Genomic DNA, 22,830 nt, shown 5'->3' on the forward strand with positions numbered 1-22,830 from the left:
CCGCGGACGAGTAAGCAGGCTCTTACCCTATGGAGTCAGACGCCATCATGAGGAAAAGACAATAATAATGGGAGAGGCACGTGGGAGGGAGAGAATTCAGGCTTTTGGAGGGAGTCAAGAAAAGCTTCCTGTCTCAAGAGCGCTGAGGTAAAAATAGGAATTAGCTAAGAAAACAAAAATGTTATGTGTGTGAGAGGGTAGGGTAGGGAGTACTGATACGTGAAGTTGGCAAAGCAACTACGGGTCAGTTCAAAAACCTCAAAGACTAAACTTGATCCTGCAAAGCACACAAATCATACTGACTGTTCTTTAAGCATAACGTTACACAGTCAGATTTGTGTTTTAGAAACATTCTTCCCCTACCACAGGAAGGGTGACTGGAAAAGGACAGGCCTGGTGGAGGGAGACCAGAACAGGAGGCTGTTTTGAGGATCCAGGCCGGGGCTAGGGCAGCAGTGGTGGGAGAGAACAAAGAGGATGATGGGTCCAAGAGAGCTGATGGCACAGGACTCAGAGGCCTTGGGACTGACTGGGCCTTAAGGGAGAACGAGGGACAGCCAGCAGGGATAACTCCTAGGGCTCTGGCTTGACTGAGTAAAGGTAGGCAGGAATAGGCTCTGGGTGGCCGTGGTCATCTCTGGAAATGTCCAGTAGGCAGAGACATCAGGCTTGGATGTTAGACGGCTCTGGGCTGGCTATACAGATAGGACAGGACACCCTGAGCATTTAGATGGTACCTGAAGCCATGGGAATGATTTGCTCCTGAAAAGCATGGAATCCACAAACTCCACAACCTTGTTTTAAAGAAACTTATGAACATTAATGACAGCCATCTTTCAGTGAGCCCTTGAGCCTGTTTGGAAGTGACTGGACTGGATTATCAACCATCCCCTTGCCACACACACACATACACACACACACACACACACACACACTCACACTCCTTCCAGCTCTAAAGTACTTTTGTCCTATGATTTTACAGCATCTAGAGATCTCAAGAGACAGAAGTAATACCATTCTGCCATAAACAAAATGTGACCTTGAGGTTATATTGAGTCTTGCCACACTTGGCCTCTGAGAGTCGCCCAAATAACCCAAGTTGCTTACAGCGTCTATCTAGGTATTCCTGGGCTTGGTTAATAGATGTGATCCTAAAACCCAGCATGCAAACCAAACATGGGCACACCCTGTTAACACTTCAAGTGCAGGAGTGAAGAGGCATGAAGTGGCATTTGTAGTGAAGGAACCCACAGGACAAGGTGACCTTCTATTTGTGTTGTATAGAACTCCATGTTCATATCAGGTCTTGAAAGCTCTGGAAAAGACCCCTGCTTCTGAAGTAAAACAGAACCCAGTTCTGTGAAAGGGCTACTATGAAGCCACAGATAAAGCATGGCTTCATACAGCGATGGGGAAAGGAGAGGAGAGGAAGCGGTCACTGGTCATTTTTAAATTAAAAAACAAGGATACATTTGAGAGTTGAAACCAGATTTTGCGTGAATTCACTAAGAAAGAACCCAACACTTCAGAGCAGTTCTGGCTTGTGGTCAGGCAGTGGTCATCAGATTGCCAGGGTTAGCTCTGTCCCCTCCTCTGCCATTAAAGCCCCGTGGCAGCCCAGAGTCCAGCCCATTGGCACCAGAAAGAAAATGCCCAGGAGTCCCCGCGTTCTAGAATGCTACTTGGCCAGTGACTCACAGAGGTTGGAGGCTGAGGGAAGGGGCTGACTACAAGGGCATAAGGAACTGTTCTGTATCTTGTGTCACAAGGTCACTGCATATTAAAGCCACAACGAGATACCATTTTATATACACCGGACACACAAAAATTAAAAGTCGGAGAGTCACAAGTGCCAGTAAGGATGAGGCACAACCAAAGCTCATAATGTGCTGGCAGAAGCTTCCATTCACATGGCCACCTCCGAGAACAATTTGTGATTATCTAGTAAAATTAGGACTGCACATACCCAAGGACCTAATGGCGCCAGATAAGAAATTCTTGCTCATACACGTTCTCCTGGAGCCAAGTACAAAAACATTTGTGGCAAAAAATGGAAACAACCCACTATCGGGAGAATGGAATACCACATGATTCTCAGAGCGGTAATAATGAATGAATCACAGCTCCAGGCATCACTATGGACAAATCTCATTACGTAAGGTTGAGCAAGTAAAAGCAAATTGCAGTCGTGAGATTCCACTTATATAAAGGTAAAACATTATGTGAAACCGCAACTATTTTTTTAGACATATATACATAAATGGGAAAACTATAAAGAAGAGTAAGGAAATAATAAAACACCAAACCTAAGACAATGTTTACCTCTGGGGGAGGGGGACACGAAGAACTCGTAAAGATGCAGGTTATGTTCTATTTCTCACGCTGCGGGGCGGGGAGGGGGGCATGGGTGTCGGTTTTATTGCTGGTTTCTATACCCTGCACATATATAAAAATTATTCTTCCTATGCATTCGATATTTCGTGTTTTAAATTTGAAGAAATTGTTTTTATTTCAGTTCCACAAACCCTTACTGGACACCGGACACCGGAAACTGTTGGGAACGTAAAACTGAAAGGGCCATCACCCCTCATCTCATTTTTTTGGCGAAAACAGAACGCACTGAAAGAGGAAAGGGCCTCAGGGAGGCTCCGGTACCTTGATCTTGGCACCCAGCATCTCAGCCGCATCCTTCTCCCGTCGCAGGTCCTCCATTTTTTTCTCCTTCTCCTTCAGCAGCCTCATCTTCTCCTCTGCAACCAAGCTGTGGTCCTCTACAATGGCCCGCTTCTCAATCTCCAGTTTTTCTTGCTGTTCCCGCCAGTAATCATCCTTATCATCCCCTTCCTCCTCACCCTCTTCTCCCTCCTCCTCCTCCTCTTCCCCACCCCCACCACTGCCACCACCTTCCCTCCGCTTCTCTCGCCTCTTCCTTCTGCCAATGGACCGTTTTTCCAGCTGGGCCTTGAGCCGAGCAATCTCTTCCTGGAATTCTCGAAGGAGGGCATCTTTAGGGTCCTCGTTGACCCTTGGCTTGTTCTTAATGTTTTTGGCACGGTTGGCGTACCTCAGAGTGGTCAGAGTCTCTTCTACGTTGTACGAGGCAGGTCCCACGTTGGCCACCATTACAGTTTTAGCATTGCCACCAAGAGAATCTTGGAGGAGCCTGGTGAGCTTTGAGTCCCGATATGGAATGTGAGTGCTCTTGCCGTCTACCAGGGCAGAGATGACATTACCTAAGGCTGAAAGGGACAGGTTGATCTTGGTCGCTTCCTTCAATCTTTCTCCTTGTGCACCAGTCTTGGCTTGCCGTTCGCTGCCAGCAAGATCCACAAGATTCAATTTCCCTACACGGATATGGTTTTCTCCATCAAGGCCCACTTCGCTGCACTCAATGGTGATGACAAAAATTGCATGAGAGCGTGAACTGTGCTCGTTCATGTTGGTAGCACCGACAGAGCGGTTCTGGTTCCCCACATTCATCACGTGCTCTATTTCCTTCACGCTCTTGGTGACAAAGGAAGACAGGTCTTTCACATACACTCCAGTGTCAGGCCTCTCTTTGAGCTCAAGCCTTTTGGTCTGATCCTTTGAGAGCAGATCTCGGATCTCCTCCTGATAGATCTCCAGGTAAGAAGCCCGGACCAGGTACTGTTGATTCTGAGATCGAGAGATATGGGTGAAGATATGATCAAAGGAGTTAGGGATGACCCCTCTTTTCTCAGGGTCACCACGGACTCCTTCCATCGTGTACGTTTTCCCAGTCCCGGTTTGTCCATAGGCAAAAATCGTCCCATTGAAACCCTGCAGGACAGAGTCCACGAGTGGTCGGAACGTCTCATCATAGAGTTCAAACTGCTTGGCATTCCAGTCATAGACTGCATCGAAGGTGAAGGTCTTGGGCATTTCGTGGGCCACTCCTTTGGGGTTCTTCACTGATACCTGCCCCAGCTTCACGTCCACATCCACCACCTTATCATATGAAGCCGCCTTTTCCTTGCCATTCATGGGCCGACAGCGAACCACCACCCTGACTGACTCCGAGCTTTTTAGCTTTGACATGATGAACTCTGGCCGGATCAACCCTTGAGGGCTATGAATCCAAAATGTCTCAGGAGGCTAAGGTCCTAGAAAAAAAAGCAAAAGTAAGTAAGGACAGTACAGTTGTCACCGGGGGCTGCTCAACAGCACCTGACACACCCACATCACCTTTGTCTTACCAACCTTCTGATGGCTACATTAAATGACTTGAAGGGGTGCCTGGGTGGCTCAGTAGGCTCAGGTCATGATCTCACGGTTCGTGGGTCCGAGCCCCATGTCAGGCTCCGTGCCGACAGCTCAGAGCCTGGAAACTGCATCAGATTTTGTGTCTCCCTCTCTCTCTCTCTCTCTCTCTCTGTCTGCCCCTCTCCCACTCATGCTCTGTCTCTCTCTTTCTCAAGAATAAACAAACATTAAAAAAAATTTTTTTAGGGGCGCCTGGGTGGCTCAGTCGGTTGAGCGTCCAACTTCGGCTCAAGTCATGATCTCGTGGTCTGTGAGTTCAAGCCCCGCGTCGGGCTCTGTGCTGACAGCGCAGAGCCTGGAGCCTGCTTCAGATTCTGTCTCCCTCGTTCTCTGTCCCTCCCCTACTCATGCTATGTTTCTCTCTCTCTGTCAAAAATAAACATTAAAAAGTTTTTATTTTTTTATTTTTTTGATGACTTGAATGCACACTGTAGTTCTTCACCAGGTCTTAACGAGCTGCAGCAGGAAAGGAAAAACTTTAGTCCACCAGTAGTGTGCACAAGCTCGTCCTCCCTCCACCTGGCACTTTATCTCAGACTACAGGATGTGGCAGCTCAAAACCTTTTCAAAGCCTGGATGATCTTCCATCCTGCAGAACTACTATGGCATCTACAGAGAGCAATTTGGAACCATCTAGCAGTACCATCCGACGCAGCAGTTGTATTTCTAAGAATTTATCCCACAGATACAAGGATATTCATTGTGGCATCATTTGTGGGAGCGACAGACTACAGCTACAGACTGCCTGGGACCGCCCATCAAGAAGGGGCTGATTAAATAAATTAAACATATATAATAGTATATACAGGGGAATCCTATGCAGTTACTGAGAAGAATGTGCTAATCTAAATGTAACCCTATACTAAGATGTGCTGCTAACTGAAAACAGTAGATGGGACACAGTGTGTACAGAATGGTTAACACTGTGTAAGCATGGGGATACGCGGATGCATGTTTATGTTTGACAGACAAAACAATATTATTAGAAGTATGCACATAAAAGCAGTGACCACGACAACAAAGTGGTAACAGTGGCAGCCTCAGCAGGGGGACTGTGGGCCTAGAGGACTCTCAGGTCAAGAGAGAGAAAAAACTTCACTGTGCACTTGTTTGTGCTGTTTGAATTTCCCATCTCGTGCCCATAATTCTCTTCCACCCTAAAATCATAAACTATGGCTTGTGCAAAATGTATTCAAACAGAGAAAGCACTTATTCAATCAACAAACTTAATACAATCTGAATGCAAATAAGAAAATAGGTGTTAAGAATGTTTTTTAGGGGCGCCTGGGTGGCTTGGTCGGTTAAGCGTCCGAGTTCGGCTCAGGTCATGATCTCGCGGTCCGTGAGTTCGAGCCCCACGTCGGGCTCTGTGCTGACAGCTCAGAGCCTGGAGCCAGCTTCGGATTCTGTGTCTCCCTCTCTCTCTGCCCCTCCCCTGTTCATGCTCTGTCTCTCTCTGTCTCAAAAATAAATAAACGTTAAAAAAAAAAAAAAAAAAAAGAATGTTTTTTAAGTAACTTCATCTGGTGGTGGCAGAAAACTCGGGGAACAAGAGAAAGGATGCTAAAGTGGGTCCTCTGGGAAGGGGAAGAGAGCAAAGAGATCAGAGTAAAGAGGTATGTATGAGGACCTCAAATTCCCAAAAACCTCGGTGTGGGTTTTTGGGGTTTTTTTAATAGGTAATTCTCATGCTTCTTGATTCAAATCGCTCTTCAGTGACAGGTCCCTTTGCCTCACGTGTTCTCTAGCCACCCAAGTCCCTGCCCACACAGCAAGTATTATTAGCTTTTTAATCTTCCTGAGCCAGTTTATGCATAGCAAGCAAATATGTTTAATACATACTTACCCTCCCCCCCTTTTTTTTAAGTTTCTTTATTCAAGCAAATCTCCACACCCAACGTGGGGCCTGAAGATCAAGAGTTACGCGCTCCTCCAACCGAGCCGGCTAGGCGCCCACTTGCCCCCTTCCTTTTTAACGCAAGCGTAGAAGGTTATACACAGGAACAACAGTGTCCAGCACCTTGCCTTCCTCAATAACAACATAACTTGGAGTCTGTTCGCTCAGTAGACACAGAGTTGCCTTATTCCTTATGACAGCAGCAAAATATCCCACCGTACGTACGGCAGCTTAAGTTCTAGTATTAAGCTGTTTCTGGTATTATTGTGAAAAAACTGGAACCACATCCTTGCATGTGTGAGCAAGTATAGCTGTAAGTTAAATTTCTAGGTGTGCAACTGCCGGCTCACAGGATATATGCATTTGTCATTTTAACAGACACTTAGAACAGTGATAACAATGTCTTTTTAGTTGTGAGGATGACCTATTCCCTGCCAACAAAGGAGTGGCAGAACGTGAAGCAGTGACGGGCCGTTCTAGGCAAATGTGCTGCAGGTTAATAGAGAGTCAATGTGTTCCCCCACTAAGCTTTTATAAAAGATTCTTCTGCTGCTAAGCACACGGAAACACGAAAATTTACTTTTCATACTTCTCTAGTTGTTAGATGTAATAAAATAATGTCTAGGATGAAGAACCAGAAAACCTCTTACCCTCTCTGAACCCATTTTCTTTAAAATTGGTAAAAGAGAGGGGCGCCTGGGTGGCGCAGTCGGTTAAGCGTCCGACTTCAGCTCAGGTCACGATCTCACGGTCCGTGAGTTCGAGCCCCGCGTCAGGCTCTGGGCTGATGGCTCGGAGCCTGGAGCCTGTTTCCGATTCTGTGTCTCCCTCTCTCTCTGCCCCTCCCCCGTTCATGCTCTGTCTCTCTCTGTCCCAAAAATAAATAAAAAAACGTTGAAAAAAAAAAATTTTTAAATTGGTAAAAGAGGGATAATGCTCCTTCCTGGTGGATGATCGTGACACTAGGCAGTACTTACAAAGGTGGAAGCACTTTATGAACTAACATACAGCGGAATTAAAATCAACTAATACAGATTCATCCAAAACCTTTGTCAAACGATCATTCCAGAGATGACTAGTGAGCCCTAACTTTTATTCTCTTGTTCAGTTTTATAGTTATCACCCTGAAAAAAATCAGATTAAACTGAGATCCAAATACTTAATCCATGTTCAATTAGAAGTGAAGCTCCAGCCATTTAAAGAAAAGCATGTAAGACAGTCCCTCGTTCATCACTTTCTATACGCTATTACAATTTTGTCTGATGATAAGAAAGAACTAGATGTTAGAATGGCCGGTCTGGTCTCCCTTTCTTTTCCAGGGCAATGGCCCCCAAGCTACCACTGCAGCTGATCCCTTGCCTGTCTCTACCTCCATGTCAGCAGAGACCTGCAAAAGTCAGGGGCCAAGCTCAAACCCCAAGCCCCGGAGCCTCCCGTGGGGAGGCCTCTGCTGCAGCACATGGGATGGTTTAGACAAGATCCCATAGACTTGGAGTAAGAAACGTAAGGGAGGGAGGCTGGCCGGCTCAGTGGGAGGTGCATGCGGCTCTTGATCTCGGGGTCATGAGTTTGAGCCCCATGTTGGGTGGAGAGTACTTAAATAAATAAAACCTTAAAAAAAAAAAAAAAGGGAAAGAAAGAAAGAAAAGGGACGGCTGGTGGCTCAGTTGGTTAAGCGTCCAACTTCGGCCCAGGTCATGATTTCACAGTTCATGGGTTCGGCCCCACGTCGGGCTCTGTGCTGACAGCTCGGAGCCTGGAGCCTGCTTCGGATTCTGTGTCTCCCTCTCTCTCTGCCCCTCCCCCACTCATGCTCTGTCTCTCTCTCTCTCAAAAATAAATATTAAAAAAATTTTTTAAATAAATAAAATAAAATAAAAAATTTTTAAAGGAAACATAAGGGGGGTAAGAGGAGAATGGGTCAGAGGAGAGACCAATTTTTCTGCATTACAGAAGAGGCAGAGCTGTCCAGCTTTTACCTATCAAAACAAGGTGGCCCCGAGCCTGTTTAAAAAAATGAAAAGGTCCACCGCAGGGTGACCGTATATTTTTTGCGCTCTTCCAAACGATAAAAACAAAGGAACTATAATGACCTACAATCATGCTTAAAATGTTTCAAAAAGAAGGACTTCCCAAAGCCCGAGCCCTCTTAATTAAATCTCAACTCAGAACACAGAATAATACCATTTCTTTGCTGAGCTCGCTGAGCTCGACTGCACGAGTCACGTATTGTTGCCATACTGCTTCAGGAAGATGGGCTAATTTAATTTCCTGCCACCAGGGCTTAAAAACTTGCTCTGGGTCCTCCTCAGAGGAGAGGGTTTTCTTGGAAGGATGCCCTGACGCTCTTTCTTTGCTTTATTACCTTCCTTACTCTTCTTCTAGCCGGTCTAATTGCAGTGATAAATCTTTAAAGGAACTCACAGCATTGCCAGGAAAGAAGCAACCACAGGTCAGCAGCTCGTCACCTTCGTCCTGAATAGCTTTTCTGTTAGAACTGATCATTCCGACGTTAACAACCACCGTCTGAATGGCCACTATCCACGAAAAGCTGAGTTTCTCCCTAACTTCACCACTTTTGTCCGCTGAGGAAGTCAGTTACGCATTTCTCATGGCGGTCACACGCTTCCAGATCATTCTCCAGCTCTTATACTTGGGTGAATGCACCCTCATCTTTGCTGGTTGTCACGGATTCTTACCTCACATTCTAGAAGTAAGTGTGGATTGGATTCTCACTAACTATTGGCTTCCTATAGAGATTCTAGGACAGAGGTCTCAAACTCGTTACGTTCTTCTACCCGAAGCATTTTATTTGGTCCATTTTATTTGTTTAAATAAAAAAAAGAAACCCTCAGCAATTCCACTTCTATTTATGTGTATGTCCTAGTGAAAAACCTTTGAATGTGAATGTTTACACAAGGAAACATGGACAAGGATGCTTCCTGCAGCATGTTAAAATAGAAAAGCTGGAAACAATCTAAACCAGGGGAATTGAAAAATAGCATATGGTGTGATCATATCATACACACTATACTATTCAGTAGGAATACATTAGAGCAGGGGTTAGCAAGCTCTAGCCCAGGGGCCAAATCCAGCCCACATCCTGTTTTTGTAAATAAAATTTTATTGGAACATAGCCATACCTCCTCTGTTTACACATTACCTATGGCTGTGTTAGCTATAAAATATCAGAGTTGAGTAGCTGTAACAGAGACAGTCTGGCTCAGAAAACCTAAAATATTTACTGCCTGAACTTTTACAGAAAAGTCTGCCAAGCCTGAATTAGACTTATATATGTTTACATGGATAAATAAACAGGCTGAGTGAAAAAGCAAGTACAGAGTGATAATTATGATTAAAAATTTATAAAACAACAAAAAATGTATAAAATAATATGGTGCTCATAGAGCTGCATTTGTAAGTATTAAAAAATGGGGGGGGTGCCTGGGTGGCTCAGTCGGTTGGGCGGCCGACTTCGGCTCAGGTCATGATCTCGCGGTCCGTGAGTTCGAGCCCCGCGTCGGGCTCTGTGCTGACCGCTCAGAGCCTGGGGCCTGTTTCGGATTCTGTGTCTCCCTCTCTCTGACCCTCCCCCGTTCATGCTCTGTCTCTCCCTGTCTCAAAAATAAATAAAACGTTAAAAAAAAAAATGGGAAAGATATACAACAATTTATGATAGCAGCTGCCCAAACTGGGCAGGGTGAGAGGTGGAGAATGGGATTAAAAATGGGAAGGATATTTTGGAGCGCCTGGGTGGCTCAGTCAATTGAGCGTCCGACTCTTGATTTCTGCTCAGGTCATGATCCCAGGGTCGTGGGGTCAGCCCCACAGAGGGCTCTGCTTGGAGCATGGAGCCTGCTTGGGATTCTCTTTCTCTCTCTCTCTCTCTCTGTCTCTGTCTCTGTCTCTCTCTCCCCCTCTGCCCCTTTCTCCTGCTCACGCGCTCATTCTCTCTAAAATTGAAAAATTTTTTTAAATAATGGGAAGGATATTTCAATTTTATCTGTAATATTGTATCATTCCTCTTAAAAAAATAAAACAGGGTGGGGTGCCTGGCTGGCTCAGTTGGTGGAGCATGCGACTCTTGATCTAAGGGTGATGAGTTCAAGCCCCACATTGGGAGGTGAGTTTACTTCAAACAAAAAACAACAAAATAAAACAAACAAACAAACAAAAACCCCAGGGAAATGAGGCTTGAAGAAAATAAGAGAAAATGTTAACTGCTGTCAATCCTGATTGTTTCCCATATTATTTTCTGAATATGTAAAAATTTGTTTTCTCAAAAAAAACAAACAAACAAAAAAAAAAAAACACCCATTTCACATTAAAAAACAAACAAACCAGGCTTGGGGCACCTGAATGGCTCAGTCAGTTAAGCATGCAACTCCTGACTTCAGCTTAGGTCACGATCTCATGGTTGTGAGATGGGGCCTGTGTCGGGCTCTGCACTGATGGCGTGGAGCCTGCTTGGGATTCTCTCCCTCTCTCTCTGCCCCTCCCTCCCCTACCCCACCCTCCCACTCATGTGTGCACTTGCACACACATGCTCACACTCTCTCTCAAAGTAAATAAATAAACTTAAGTTTCTTCAATAATAAAAAATAAAAATAAATTAAAAAAAAAAAAAACCAGGTTTTCTGTTTCTCTTGAAGAATAGGAATATCTGACAGCCCCTAGCCCATGACCCAAATGGCAGCAATGGGAACTGAGAAAACACCTGCTACTTTGGAGAGCCCAGCCTCTCCAATCTGCCCCAACCCTGCTCTCTACAGTCACACCCAGCATGCTTTGCCCATTTGTATTTCCTGCCTGGCTCCTATAGGCATCTTTGTCTATAACCAAATTCATGTATACGTGATCTGATTAAGAAAGGCCTGCCATGCAAGTCTTTTTTTTTTTTTTTTAAGAGGAGGTTTTCTTTAGACCTTTATCTTTTTAAATTGTTTTTAAATGTTTATTTAATTTTGAAAGAGAGAGAGACAGAATGTGAGTGGGGGAGTGGCAAAGAGAGAAGGAGACACAGAATCCGAAGCAGGTTCCAGGCTCTGAGCTGTCATCACAGAGACTGACACAGGGCTCGAACACACAGACTGCGAGATCATAACCTAAGCCAAAGTCGGATGCTTAACCAACTGAGCCACCAGGTGCCCCTAGACCTTGATCTTTTTTTTTTTTTTTAATGTTTTTATTCATTTTTGAGAGGGAGAGAGTGCCCGAGCAGGGTAGTGGAAGAAAGCGAGGGAAACAGAGGATCTGAAGTGGGCTCTGCGCTGAGAATGGAGAGCCCCATGCAGGGCTCGAACTCACGAACCGAGAGATCATGACCTGAGCCGAAGTCAGATGCTTAACCAACTGAGCCACCCAGGCTCCCCTAATCTATCTTTTTAAATGACACTTACCAAGGGTCTGTAATGGCATGGACAATGCTTATCACAAATGAAAAAGCAGTTTACAAAACTGAACGCATGCAATCACAATTATATAAAATAAGTCCCATCAAAACATCAATAGTGATCTATTCTTTAGTGAGCATGTGGTATCTTCAAAGGGGAAAAAAATAAAGGTCTGACAATTTACCAGAAACAGCCCTGCAAGGCGGAGCAATCTGCAGGTGCACAGAGTACAGGCTAATGCAACTTTAATCAATGCATTCCAATGCAGTGTCCTCTAAGATCAGACCAGGCAACCACCTGCCAACCGCCCTGGCCTGGAGTTCAAGGACTCAGGATCTGAAAGGCAGCTGAAGCCACAGATCACGTGGGCCATCTGAGAAACACTACTCTCAGGCAAGAAGATAAAGCAGCTCCCTATTAACCAGGCTTAAGCCAACTCCCTGTGCAAGTTTCTCTCAGGGGAAGTGGCTGTTTTCTACTCTGTATCTACCTCATCACCACCAACACTACTCTCACAACCAGCGCTGTTTTGAAGTATCAGAGAGCAAGCCCAATTCTGGGTCTCCCATTAATGGGAGTTACACAATTTTTGAAACAAGATTATTCATCTCTTGTTGAAAAATAACATCACTGAGGAACTTTTAAAAGGACATTGGGGGGTGCCTGGGTGACTCAGTCAGTTAAGCATCGAACTCTTGATTTTGGCTCAGGTCATGGTCTCACAGTTTGTGACATTGAGCCCTGAGTCAGGCTCTCCGCTGACAGCACAGAGCCTGTTTGGGATTCATTCCCTCCCACTTTCTCTCTGCCCCTCCCCTGTGCTCACATGCATGTGCAAGTTCTCTTTCTCCCCCTCGATTAAAAAAAAAAAAAAAAAATGTTTAAAAATGTTTAAAAGGACATTGGATTTGGGGCACGTGGGTGGCTCAGTCGGTTGAAAGCCAGACTTCAGCTCAGGTCATGATCTCGCAGTTCACGAGTTTGAGCCTCATGTCAGGCTCTGTGCTGTCAGCTCAGAGCCTGGAGCCTGCTTTGGACTCTGTCTCCCTCTCTCTCTGCCCCTCCCTAGCTCACACTCTGTCTGTCTCTCTCTCTCTCTCAAAAAAAAAAAAAAAAAAAAAACTTAAAAAAAAATGACATTGGATTTGTGTGGAGGGAACAGTTCTATATTTGCTTATATGTGCATAAAATATATTTTAAGGGATGTTCATGAGCCAGATAACAACACTGGCTGCCTATAAGGAAAGAGCTATATGGCGTGGGGTAAGAGCAGGAGGGAGACTTTGCATGTATACCCTTTAGACCTCTTGGGTTTTGACTAGTGGGAATATACTGTGTGGTCAGAAAAATAAAATTAGGGGGAAAAGGAGATGGAAAAATTTTGTGAAATTAATTAGTAAAGTAATATCCAATTGTTAAAACTCATTATTTTCTTCCTTTCATCTACCCAGTTTTACTGACCACCATGAATATAAGGTAGTAAAAATGTTTTGGGGTGCCTGGCTGGCTCAGTCAGTGGAGCATGTGGCTCTTGATCTCAGGGTCGTGGGTCTGAGAGCCAGGCTGGGCGTCAAGATGGAAGGAAGGAAAGAAGAAAGAGAGGCAGGAAGGGAAAGGCAATGTTTTAACTGATGAACAAAGGGCCCTAGGAGTAAAAATACTTATCTCAACTTTATGGTGAAGTGTCTAAAAGAGCTTCCATGAGGTCTACAGTACTAGACTCTTTAACATTCTAATGTCATTGTAGCAAGTCATGCAGTCTCCGCCCTAAAGGCATTTAGACCAAAGGTTAATAAAATACAGGCTGTTGTTATTACAGGTACTGTTTATAACCAGATAATTGTGTGAATTGTCTAAAAACTTTCAAACTGTCCCTTACAGTACGTATAAGAGCCACAGCATCTCAAACTGGCACAGATTATTTGCTAAGTTGAGTAATCAATATCTTGAATCAAACAGTCAATCAATCCATTGAAGTGTAATAGTCACAATGTAACACTCCCTTCAAACAGCAACTCCATTTCTTGGAATTATTTTAAGGATCTAATTAAGGACATCAATCCCTGAATATATATGCAAGATGCACACATATGTTTATATTTATTACAGCACCACCTATAACCACCTAAATACTCATCGGTAAAGGACTGGTTAAGTTATAACACATCTCTACAATGGGAAATTATGCAGTCATTAAGAATGGCAATAAACCTCTAAGTATTTACTTCTAGGAAGATATTCGTGACATTTGGCTGAGTGAAAAAAAAAGCAGCCTACCAAAGAGAAGAGCTACTGTGACGTGATTTATGTTTACATGTGTACATGCACATGTACAGAAAAAGACGTGAGGGAAACAGGGTAAAGTCATGGTTAAAAACATGAGCTTTATTATTTTTTTTAAGTTTATTTATCTATTTTGAGAGAGACAGAGACGGTGCAAGTGGGGGAGGGGCAGAGAAAGAGGAAGAGAGAGAATCCCAAGCAGGCTCTGCGCTAAAATCATGAGCTTTAGCGTCCAACAGGTCAGGGTTTTAATTTCTGCACTGCCACTTAGCTACAAAATCTTGACAAAGTTACCTAAGTCATAGTTTCTTACATAAAATGCAGTTAATAACACATACCTTAAAGAACTGTTCTAAGGATTAAATAAACTAATAAATTAATGCTCAGTGCTTAGCCTACTGCAAGATTAGTAAAGTTAATTTACTCTGGGACTGAGCTTGCAAGTGATTTTTTTTTTTTTTTTTGCTTCCTTTGGCCTTTTTGACAGCTGCATATATTTTGTTTCTTATAATCAAGAAGGGGGATGGCAATGAAGCTATTGTTTCCTTGGGGGGAAAAAGTCTAGCAACTTGATTTCAGATTAAGTGTTTTAGGAAGATAGGCTACTTATCTGGAAAGAAACCTACAAAGGTTACATACAAGAACCCTGAACAAATAAATTCCTGCCCTGAATTCAAACTGGCACCATGCATGCCCTGTCATTTGATAACCCAAACAGGCAGACAAAGAAAGCATTTATTTAGAGGGAAAAAGTGGGAAAGAAATCCTTTCTTTTTTTAATCCAGTTGTGAAACATTCAGAAAATACATTCATAAAAATATAGTCAAATCTAGAGGCTACTTCTTAGTAGGATCAGTGTAGGTCTGAGGTTTTGTCATATTCGACACTTGCAATTCACAGTATATCAAGAGCTTAACGTATATTCCTCTTCTAATCCTCAACATCACCTTATGAGGAATAGGTATTAGCCTCATTTTAAAAATAAGGATGGGAGGTTCAGAGAAATTAATTTGCCCAAGGTCTCAGAGCAATTAAGTGGAACAATCAGGATTCAAAACTAGGCTTATCTTATTTAAAGGCCTACCTATAAACTTATTCTTAATACACACATATATGCATATGTACATGTGTACATCAATATATGCATAGATTAAAACAATTCAGGCTGTACAGTAATGAGCAAGTAATCTTCCCCCGACCCCTGGGGAAATACTCAATGCATACCTAAGCATTAATGTATCTGTATTGCTCGCCCATCTTTTTTTTTTTTTTAACTCAAGTGGAAGTACACTACCTACCGTTCTCCAGCTTACTTTATAGATCTTGGAAGCAATTTCTGCACTACCACCACCCTCCTCCTTCAAACAGCTGCCTAGACGTCACTGTGTGGTTGCTTTATAATGTATTTGATGGGGCGCCTGGCTGGCTCAGTCAGTAGAGCATGTGACTCTTGATCTCAGGGTCATGAGTTCCAGCCCCAAGTTGAGTGTAGACTTTACTTAAAAAAATAAATAAATAAAATAAAATTTTAAGGTATTCGATCATTCCACTACCGGGACGTCTTCTCATGGTTCCTGGTCTTTTGCTACTGCAAACTATGCCATAGTGAATATCCTGAACATACACCTTTAGCTACAGGTAGGAGTAATTAGCAGGATCCATTCCTAGAGCTGTAAAAGCTATGCAGGTTCCTTTTTGACAGAGGGCGCCATCTACCCCCTCCCTGGGCTGTCTCATTAATCTCCCCATCGCCAGTGCACCCTGTTGCCCACACCAGTCCAACACACAGAACTTATACTCTGAACCACCACTAGACTATGAAGCCAGACCAGCCTTCCTTCCAGGAACTTCTCATTCCAAGTACTCATCCAGGAAAGAAGTGAAGTTGTTTCTCTGCTAAAAATGCATACACTCTGGGGCGCCTGGGTGGCTCAGTCGGTTAAGTGGCCGACTTCGGCTCAGGTCATGATCTCGCGGTCCGTGAGTTCGAGCCCCGCGTCGGGCTCTGTGCTGACAGCTCAGAGCCTGGAGCCTGTTTCAGATTCTGTGTCTCCCTCTCTCTGACCCTCCCCCCGTTCATGCTCTGTCTCTCTCTGTCTCAAAAATAAATAAACGTTAAAAAAAATTTAAAAAATAAATACATAAAAATAAAAATGTATGCACTCTTTTGATGTAAGACAGTTAAATCAACCAAATATAACATTTGGTGCTTGATGGGGGCCCTTTTTGGATCTTGAGCCAAATGAACCAACTATTACAAAATGTATGAGACAATCGAGCAAATTTGCACACCAGATATTAGGTGGTTAAAGAATTATCGTTACCTTTTTTTAGGTGTGAAAATGGCGCTCTTTAGAAAAAGTTCTTTAGGCGTACACGTAAAAGTGTTTTCAGATAAAGTTACGCACTGTGTGCCAGAGTGGGGTGGGGTGCACGGGAGGCTGTAGGTAGAACAGAAGTGCCATGTGCTGATAACTGCTGGAAGCGGGTAATGGGTTCATGGTTCATTATATTAGTCTATTTTTATGTACGCTTGACATTTTTCCAAAATGAAAAAAAAAAAAAATGCCTTCTGACCAATGGCTTTTTTTCTTTTTCTACTTTTAAGAAATTTTTAATTGTGGTAAAAAAACCCTACACTTATATACAAAATGTACCCTCTGAACCACTTTTAAGTGTACAATCCAGTGCCAACTACATCCACATTGTAACAGAGCTCTAGAACTTTTTCATCGTGCCAAACTGAAACTCTATACCCATCAAGCAGAAACTCCCCATTTCCCCCTTTCCCCAGCCCCTGCAAACGACCACTCTGCCTCTGTGTTGTGGCATGTGACAAGATCACCTTGTTTTTTTGAGGCTAAATAATATCCTATTGTGTGTATACGCCACATTTTCTTTATCCACTGGTCTGTCCAGGGACGTTTGGGCAACTCCCACCTCTTGGCAATTGTGAGTAATGCTGTAGGGAACATGGGTGTGCGCAATGACTTTTCTTTTTTTTAACAATTTTATTTGAAGTTTATTTGTTTTGAGAGAGAGAGAGAGAGAGAGAGAATATCCCAAGCAGGCTCCACACTGCCAGCACGGAGCCCCATGTGGGGCTCGAACTCACTTATGAGATCATGACCTGGGCCAAAATCAAGAGTCAGAGGCTTAACTGACTGAGCCACCCAAGCGCCCCTCAGTGACGTTTCACTTTAATCAGACTGCCATTCAGCTGGGTAGAGAGCCGGAGCAAAATCTACATTTAAAAGAGGGAAGTGGCCTGGAGTAATGAAAAGAGACATTCAGGTACACCTGAGATTGAAACCCAGTGCTACGATTCCTAGCTCTGGAACCCGGCCCAAGTTCCTTCTGAGACTATTTGCTTGTCTGTGAAATGGGAAGACCACCAATACCCTGCCACATGGAGTTGTCTGAGCATCAGAGGAGACAAGCATTACAGGGCCTGGCCCACAGGAGGTGCTTCTGCCCTGACCCAATCTGGAGGAGAAAAGCCCTGAGCAGGGGAGAGGGCAGTAACATGGCACACCGGGTTAATAAGTGGCAAAATACGCAGAAACCAGGTCTGCCTGGCTCCAAAGTTCATGGCCTTTTTCCTACACCAGCCCTAAATATCAGTCATCTGATTGTCTCTTCATTATTTTTACCATTTCCATGAACCACCTGTACTATCATTTACTCAAGGGTTTTCTTTAAATCTACTTTCTTCTAACACAAAGAAACTTTGTATCACTAGCATGAATAGAAAATCAGTATCACTTACTGTACACAGAAGGTAACTATGAAAATAAATATAAGGACACACAACAACGTCACTAAATTCTAGCTAGATACTATGGCTTACCTAAGGGCTGACGGTCTGATCTCTCTTGGTTAGAAAACCAACTTAGCAAGTGTTAAGAAATAGACGGGAACCACACAAATGTTCTCCTTGACATGGCCAGAACAAAGTTTAAAAGGGAATAACGCTAACAACCTCATCCTAACCCATGTCATTCAATATAATTTTGGATGCTGTATGGAGTGTGACCTAAAATCTTCTCCTGTTCTACCTGGTTTAACTCTGCAGAATCTAACCCCATCTAGATCCCCCCAAATCAGAATCCCATTGTATTGAGACTTCTGATGATTTGCGTGTATACTCATGTTGGAGAAGCAAATTAATTTCTTATATTAATTATATTAATTAAATGTTGGAGAAGCTCACCCTACATGTGCCACCTCTATAGTAAACAGTTCCCAAAGTTGACGAAGCAGAATCTCCCATAAATCATAGAACTTAATTCAGTAATTGATGAGTTAAATGTTTTTTAAAAATCCCTCTCCAAAAGTCCACAGTTGTCATGATGCACTGTCCAATTCCACAATGATACGCTTGCTCTCATAGTGAGAGCTCGTGCAGTGCACAAACCTGATAATGTATGTACAGTATTTCCAGTCAATGTCACCAGCCAACAGCCTGCTCAGAGAACGGAGGGTTTACATAAGCCCGTGTTCTGGGTCTTATACAGTGGGAATTCTGTATCAAAAAGAAAATGCAGGAGAAGGAGCAAAGAAGGCTGAGAAAAACTATGAAAAGATACTTTATGGTATGGGAATTATATCTCAATAAAGTTGTTGTTGTTTTTTTTAACACTTTTGGAGGATCCCAATAAAATTTTAAGAAGGAAAACATACGGTTCTCCTTTAGAACTCTGAAAATTCTAACCGTCCCCAAACCATCTATTTATTTATTAGAATTGCTCTCTTATGAGGCTGAGAGAGAGAAGCAAAGATGTTCATTAGAGCCCATTATGTCATTGTAAAAGTCTGGAAACAAATGCCCAATGCCAGGGAAAGTTTACTAGTTTATAACTACTAAACATGGAAACATGGTTCTGAAATATGAAATGAACATTTCCAGATGCAACATGAAAGGTAACGCTTTGAGTGTACGTTTATCTAAAAACATATCTGCCAGTAGACAAGAATGCCGAGATTGAGTTAGAATACCATTTTCATAGGCAACTCCTCTCCACCAAATTGTAGTAAAATGTCTGCCTTTCCAACTTTATTTAGACATTGCCTTGTTAAAAATGTGATTTAAGGAGGTTGCCTTTGTAATTAAAATTTTTTAATTAAATAATCTAAAGAAATCATCAGAAATGCAGACAAACGTTTACACAAAGATAATCATCAAGATGTTCTCTGTAGCATTATTTATAATATTTAACATTGAAACTAGCCTAAATGACAATAGGGGAAATAGGTAAGAATTGTACATCCACTAGATAAAATATATTTAGGGATATCTTTGCCTTTGGATAGTAAGATGTTACAGTGGCTAGTTTTGGGCAGTAGGACTTAAAGTGACTCTTTAAAAAAAAAATTTTTTTTTTAATGTTTATTTATTCTTTGAGACAGAGAGAGAGAGAGAGAGAACACGAGCAGGGGAGGTGCAGAGGGAGACACAGAATCTGAAGCAGGCTCTAGGCTCTGAGCTGTCAGCACAGAACCTGATGCAGAGCTCGAATTCACGAACCACGAGATCATGACCTGAGCCAAACTCAGACGTTTAACCAACTGAGGCACCCAGACACGCCTAAAGTGAATCTTTCAAAGCATTTTTTTTTTTTTTAGATTTTATTTTTAAGCAATCTCCATGCCCAGCATGGGGCCTTGAACTCATAACCCCGAGATCAAGAGTCCCATGTTCCACCGACTGAGCCGGCCAGGTGCCCCAAAGTGAATCTTAAGTTTGATCTTTTCAGGACTTTCCTCATTTTTCCTCAACAGAAATTCATTATTTTTATAAACAGGAAAAAAAATGCCATTAAAAAACGCTGCCAACTGAAGAAATAAGGAAGGAAAAACACGATATATTTCTTAGGCTAGAATCTGACTGGTTACTGCAGATCTTGCAAAACCAGTAACTATTTCCACCAAGAACAATCTTCTTGTGGTTATCTTAAGTAACCTGAGCTGATATTTTATCTTACCTGAATGGAATCTTTTGTGATTTACTAGCTAGATTTTTTTTTTTTTTTTTTTTTTTTTTTTTTGGTTACTGAAATGTGTTATAAAGTAATGATTACTGCAATCCGCTACACTGCTGGAGACCATTCCATGAGCTTCTAGTTTCCATTGACTTTATTCCCACACAACAGCCCCGAAGCAGGCAGTTCCTGGAACCTCTGCTGAAGGTGATGTGAAGGACCCCAGAGTAGGTAAGAGCATGATAATCTGCTCTAATTCCTTGTTCCCTTGGACCCGCTTCCACTTATACACCATGTTCAAATATGACAAAATGCAAGTGCTGCAAATATCCTGCCAAAAACTGTAAAAATAAAACCACACCCACCATAATGATCGCTGGTGCTCTCTAATGCAAACTCTGATTTAAATAAATCAGCATACTAAAGATAGATCTGCTTGTGTGTGAAGAGCTCAATGCCTGCAGTGTGACAAAGTGAGGAGACACAATGTGTCACCAGGACTAGTTGAGCCTTAAACAGAAACATCCCCAGCTGCAATGCAGATGTGTGAGGCTGATAAGATGAGCTGATGGCAATCAAGGATCTCTGGCGGCCCAGAAATGTGCTTTAAAAGCCCCACCCTGGAAGGCCTGGGTGAAAGCCCAGCATGAAGTCACCAAGAAAGAAAATACCACTCAACTCCATACTCATTCTTCTAGGCGGGGCTGGAAGAGCCTTGGAAAGTTGTTCCAGGTCCTTATTTTGTATATATTGAGACTGAGACTCTGAGACTGAGAGAGAGAGGCTGCGACTGAGAGAGAGGTTGAATTACTTGCCTCAGGTCACACAGCAAGTGGCGGAATTGCTACCAGAATCCTTGCCCCACCCCACCTGATCCCACTGCCTTTTCACACCAGAATTTCCTGTGAAATCTAAGACACCAAGAAATCTAAGATTCTACGGGCATACCTTGACCAAGAAATCTTTCTAAGACTTTAAGCTCTGAGATAAGGAGATGTTGAAAGGAAAACAATGAGGCCACAGGGCAGAGAGGGAAAACTGAGGCATCCTTTGCAGCCAGTCAGCGGGTGGTATGGGACTTTGGCTGCCCTCTTCTCGGCACAGATATTATCACCACCATCAAGAAACAGTGTAGGGTCAAATGACTCAGTACAGGCTCGCAGCTCCTACCCACATCAGCTGTTACGGCCTTGAGTGTCGGACTGTTAAGAAGTGTGAGAGGTGCTTATCTTATAAACTGCATATCTGTTTCTTGACTATGGGTCAAGTGACTGACATCCATCTCATTCAGTTAAAATAGCTCAAGGGTTCTTCCCCTGATTTCCTCAAACATTCTTTCAAGTCACTTTCTCAGCAGCATGTAACATTAGTATCACGTACAGAAGAGAACAGCTCTGGATGAGACAGCAGGGACGGACTGCCCACCTGGAAAACCCAGCGGCAGAAAGAGCAAAGGATCCGGGGACGTTATGGGAATTTTCTGTGCCTCTGCTTTCCTCTTCTGGAAAGTGGGATTCATAACATTCATAACATTCATAACATGGTCAGGGTTGCTATGAGGACTGCATGAGACAACGTGGGTCAAGTACTTACAACAGTGCTCGGCTCAATGAATGTTAGCTACTCCTGTCACTTTTATTATCGTTATCACAGGCAAGCCCTAGTTTTGCCACTTAGTACCAAATAAGCGCACCTCTCAAGTTTTAACTTGCACAGGAGACACCCAGGGGTCTTGGTAAAATGCAGCCCGGTTTATTAGATCTAGGCCCAGATTCTGCACTGCTAGCAAGCTCCAGGGGACAAGGGTACTTCTGACATGAAAAACACACTCCCTGAGCTGCAAGAATCTCCCTCACCCAGCACCTACCAGGTGCCTAACGTTACAAAAACAACGACCTCTTGGCATCTCAATGCCTCATCTGTAAACTGGGGATTGGTACATATTCCACATGACCTCCATGGACTGGCATTACTGGATAAGAACACACAGGAAAGAACATTTTAAACAGCAAACAAGGCTATACGAGTAGAGGCGGTGGGATTATGAGTCTTCTATTCACCATGTGGAACTTGCAACATCGTAAGCCTACATTTACCAGTGCAAGTATTAGCCTAGAGGAAAAAAAGGCTCGAATTCTCTTGCTCAGAAGAGATACTCCATTCAAGGATCCTCCAGGAATTCTGGCAGAACACAACAGCTTTTCACAAGGGATTCCCAAATCAAAAGCTCTGAAACTTTAGAAATGTCATTTGAGGGCCAAGGAAAAGAACCACTTTGGCAGGGAAACTGTGGCCGTATGAGGCCCTGACAGTGAGCTTCACTCTCTCCCAGAGCTGGCTAGCCTCCTTCCAGCCTTCATCAGCCAAGATCTCGAGTCAGGACAGCAACACCAACAGCATGAGACAGATGGGCACTGCCCTGGCAAAGCCCACGCCTGCCACTCCACTAGCCGGCAAAGAGCCAGAGTGCAAGAAAAGTAGGGCTTGCGGAAGTCCAAGGTGAGGGCTTCAGGGAGATGCATCCGTCTGCGCTCCTGCACATAATCTGGGATCTCGTCCCCACGAACTGTAAGGTATGATGTTTATACCTCTGCCCCTCCAACAGGTTCGGAGTGAACCACCGCGAATTCTTCCCCACAGGGCACCTTACCAAAAAGTCCTTTCATCATTTTAAAGGCAGATGGCACTACCCAACATCTACCTAATTGCTCAGGCCAAAAACCCAGGAATCATCCTTGATTCCTTCAGCTCTTCTCCCAACCACCATCCTGCTGGTTCTGCCTCCAAAACATATCCCCAGTCCACCCTCTTGGACCCACCTCCACTGCTACCCCTGCAGCAGGCCTTCATCACTTCTCAACCAGTCTCCTAACTACCCTCCTGGCCGCCATGCTTATTCCCCTTAAAATCCATTGGCCACACAGAGGCCAGAATGATTTTTTAAAAAACCCAAAATCGACTACGGTCATTCCCCTTCCTAAAGGCTTCACTG

At 43.5% G+C, this 22,830-nt stretch overlaps 1 protein-coding gene across 4 annotated transcripts in view; it reads right to left on the reverse strand.

Moving 5' to 3' along the window:
- KIF3B (kinesin family member 3B) overlaps positions 1–22,830 on the reverse strand; it is a 41,406-nt gene that overhangs the window by 14,669 nt on the left and 3,907 nt on the right. For 3 of the 4 annotated variants that reach the window (XR_007461937.1, XR_007461936.1, XM_049650016.1), the window contains exon 2: positions 2,656–4,124. Coding sequence is in view for 2 of the 4 variants with exons in the window: in XM_049650016.1 (XP_049505973.1) it covers positions 2,656–4,059 (1,404 nt within the window). In the remaining 2 variants the exon portion in view is untranslated. Of the gene's footprint in view, positions 1–2,655; positions 4,125–8,605; positions 8,877–22,830 lie in introns of those variants that run through there. The other variant, XM_049650017.1, reaches the window with a different exon arrangement.

The sequence above is a fragment of the Panthera uncia genome (assembly GCF_023721935.1).
Source record: "Panthera uncia isolate 11264 chromosome A3 unlocalized genomic scaffold, Puncia_PCG_1.0 HiC_scaffold_11, whole genome shotgun sequence".
Taxonomy (NCBI): Eukaryota; Metazoa; Chordata; class Mammalia; order Carnivora; family Felidae; genus Panthera; species Panthera uncia.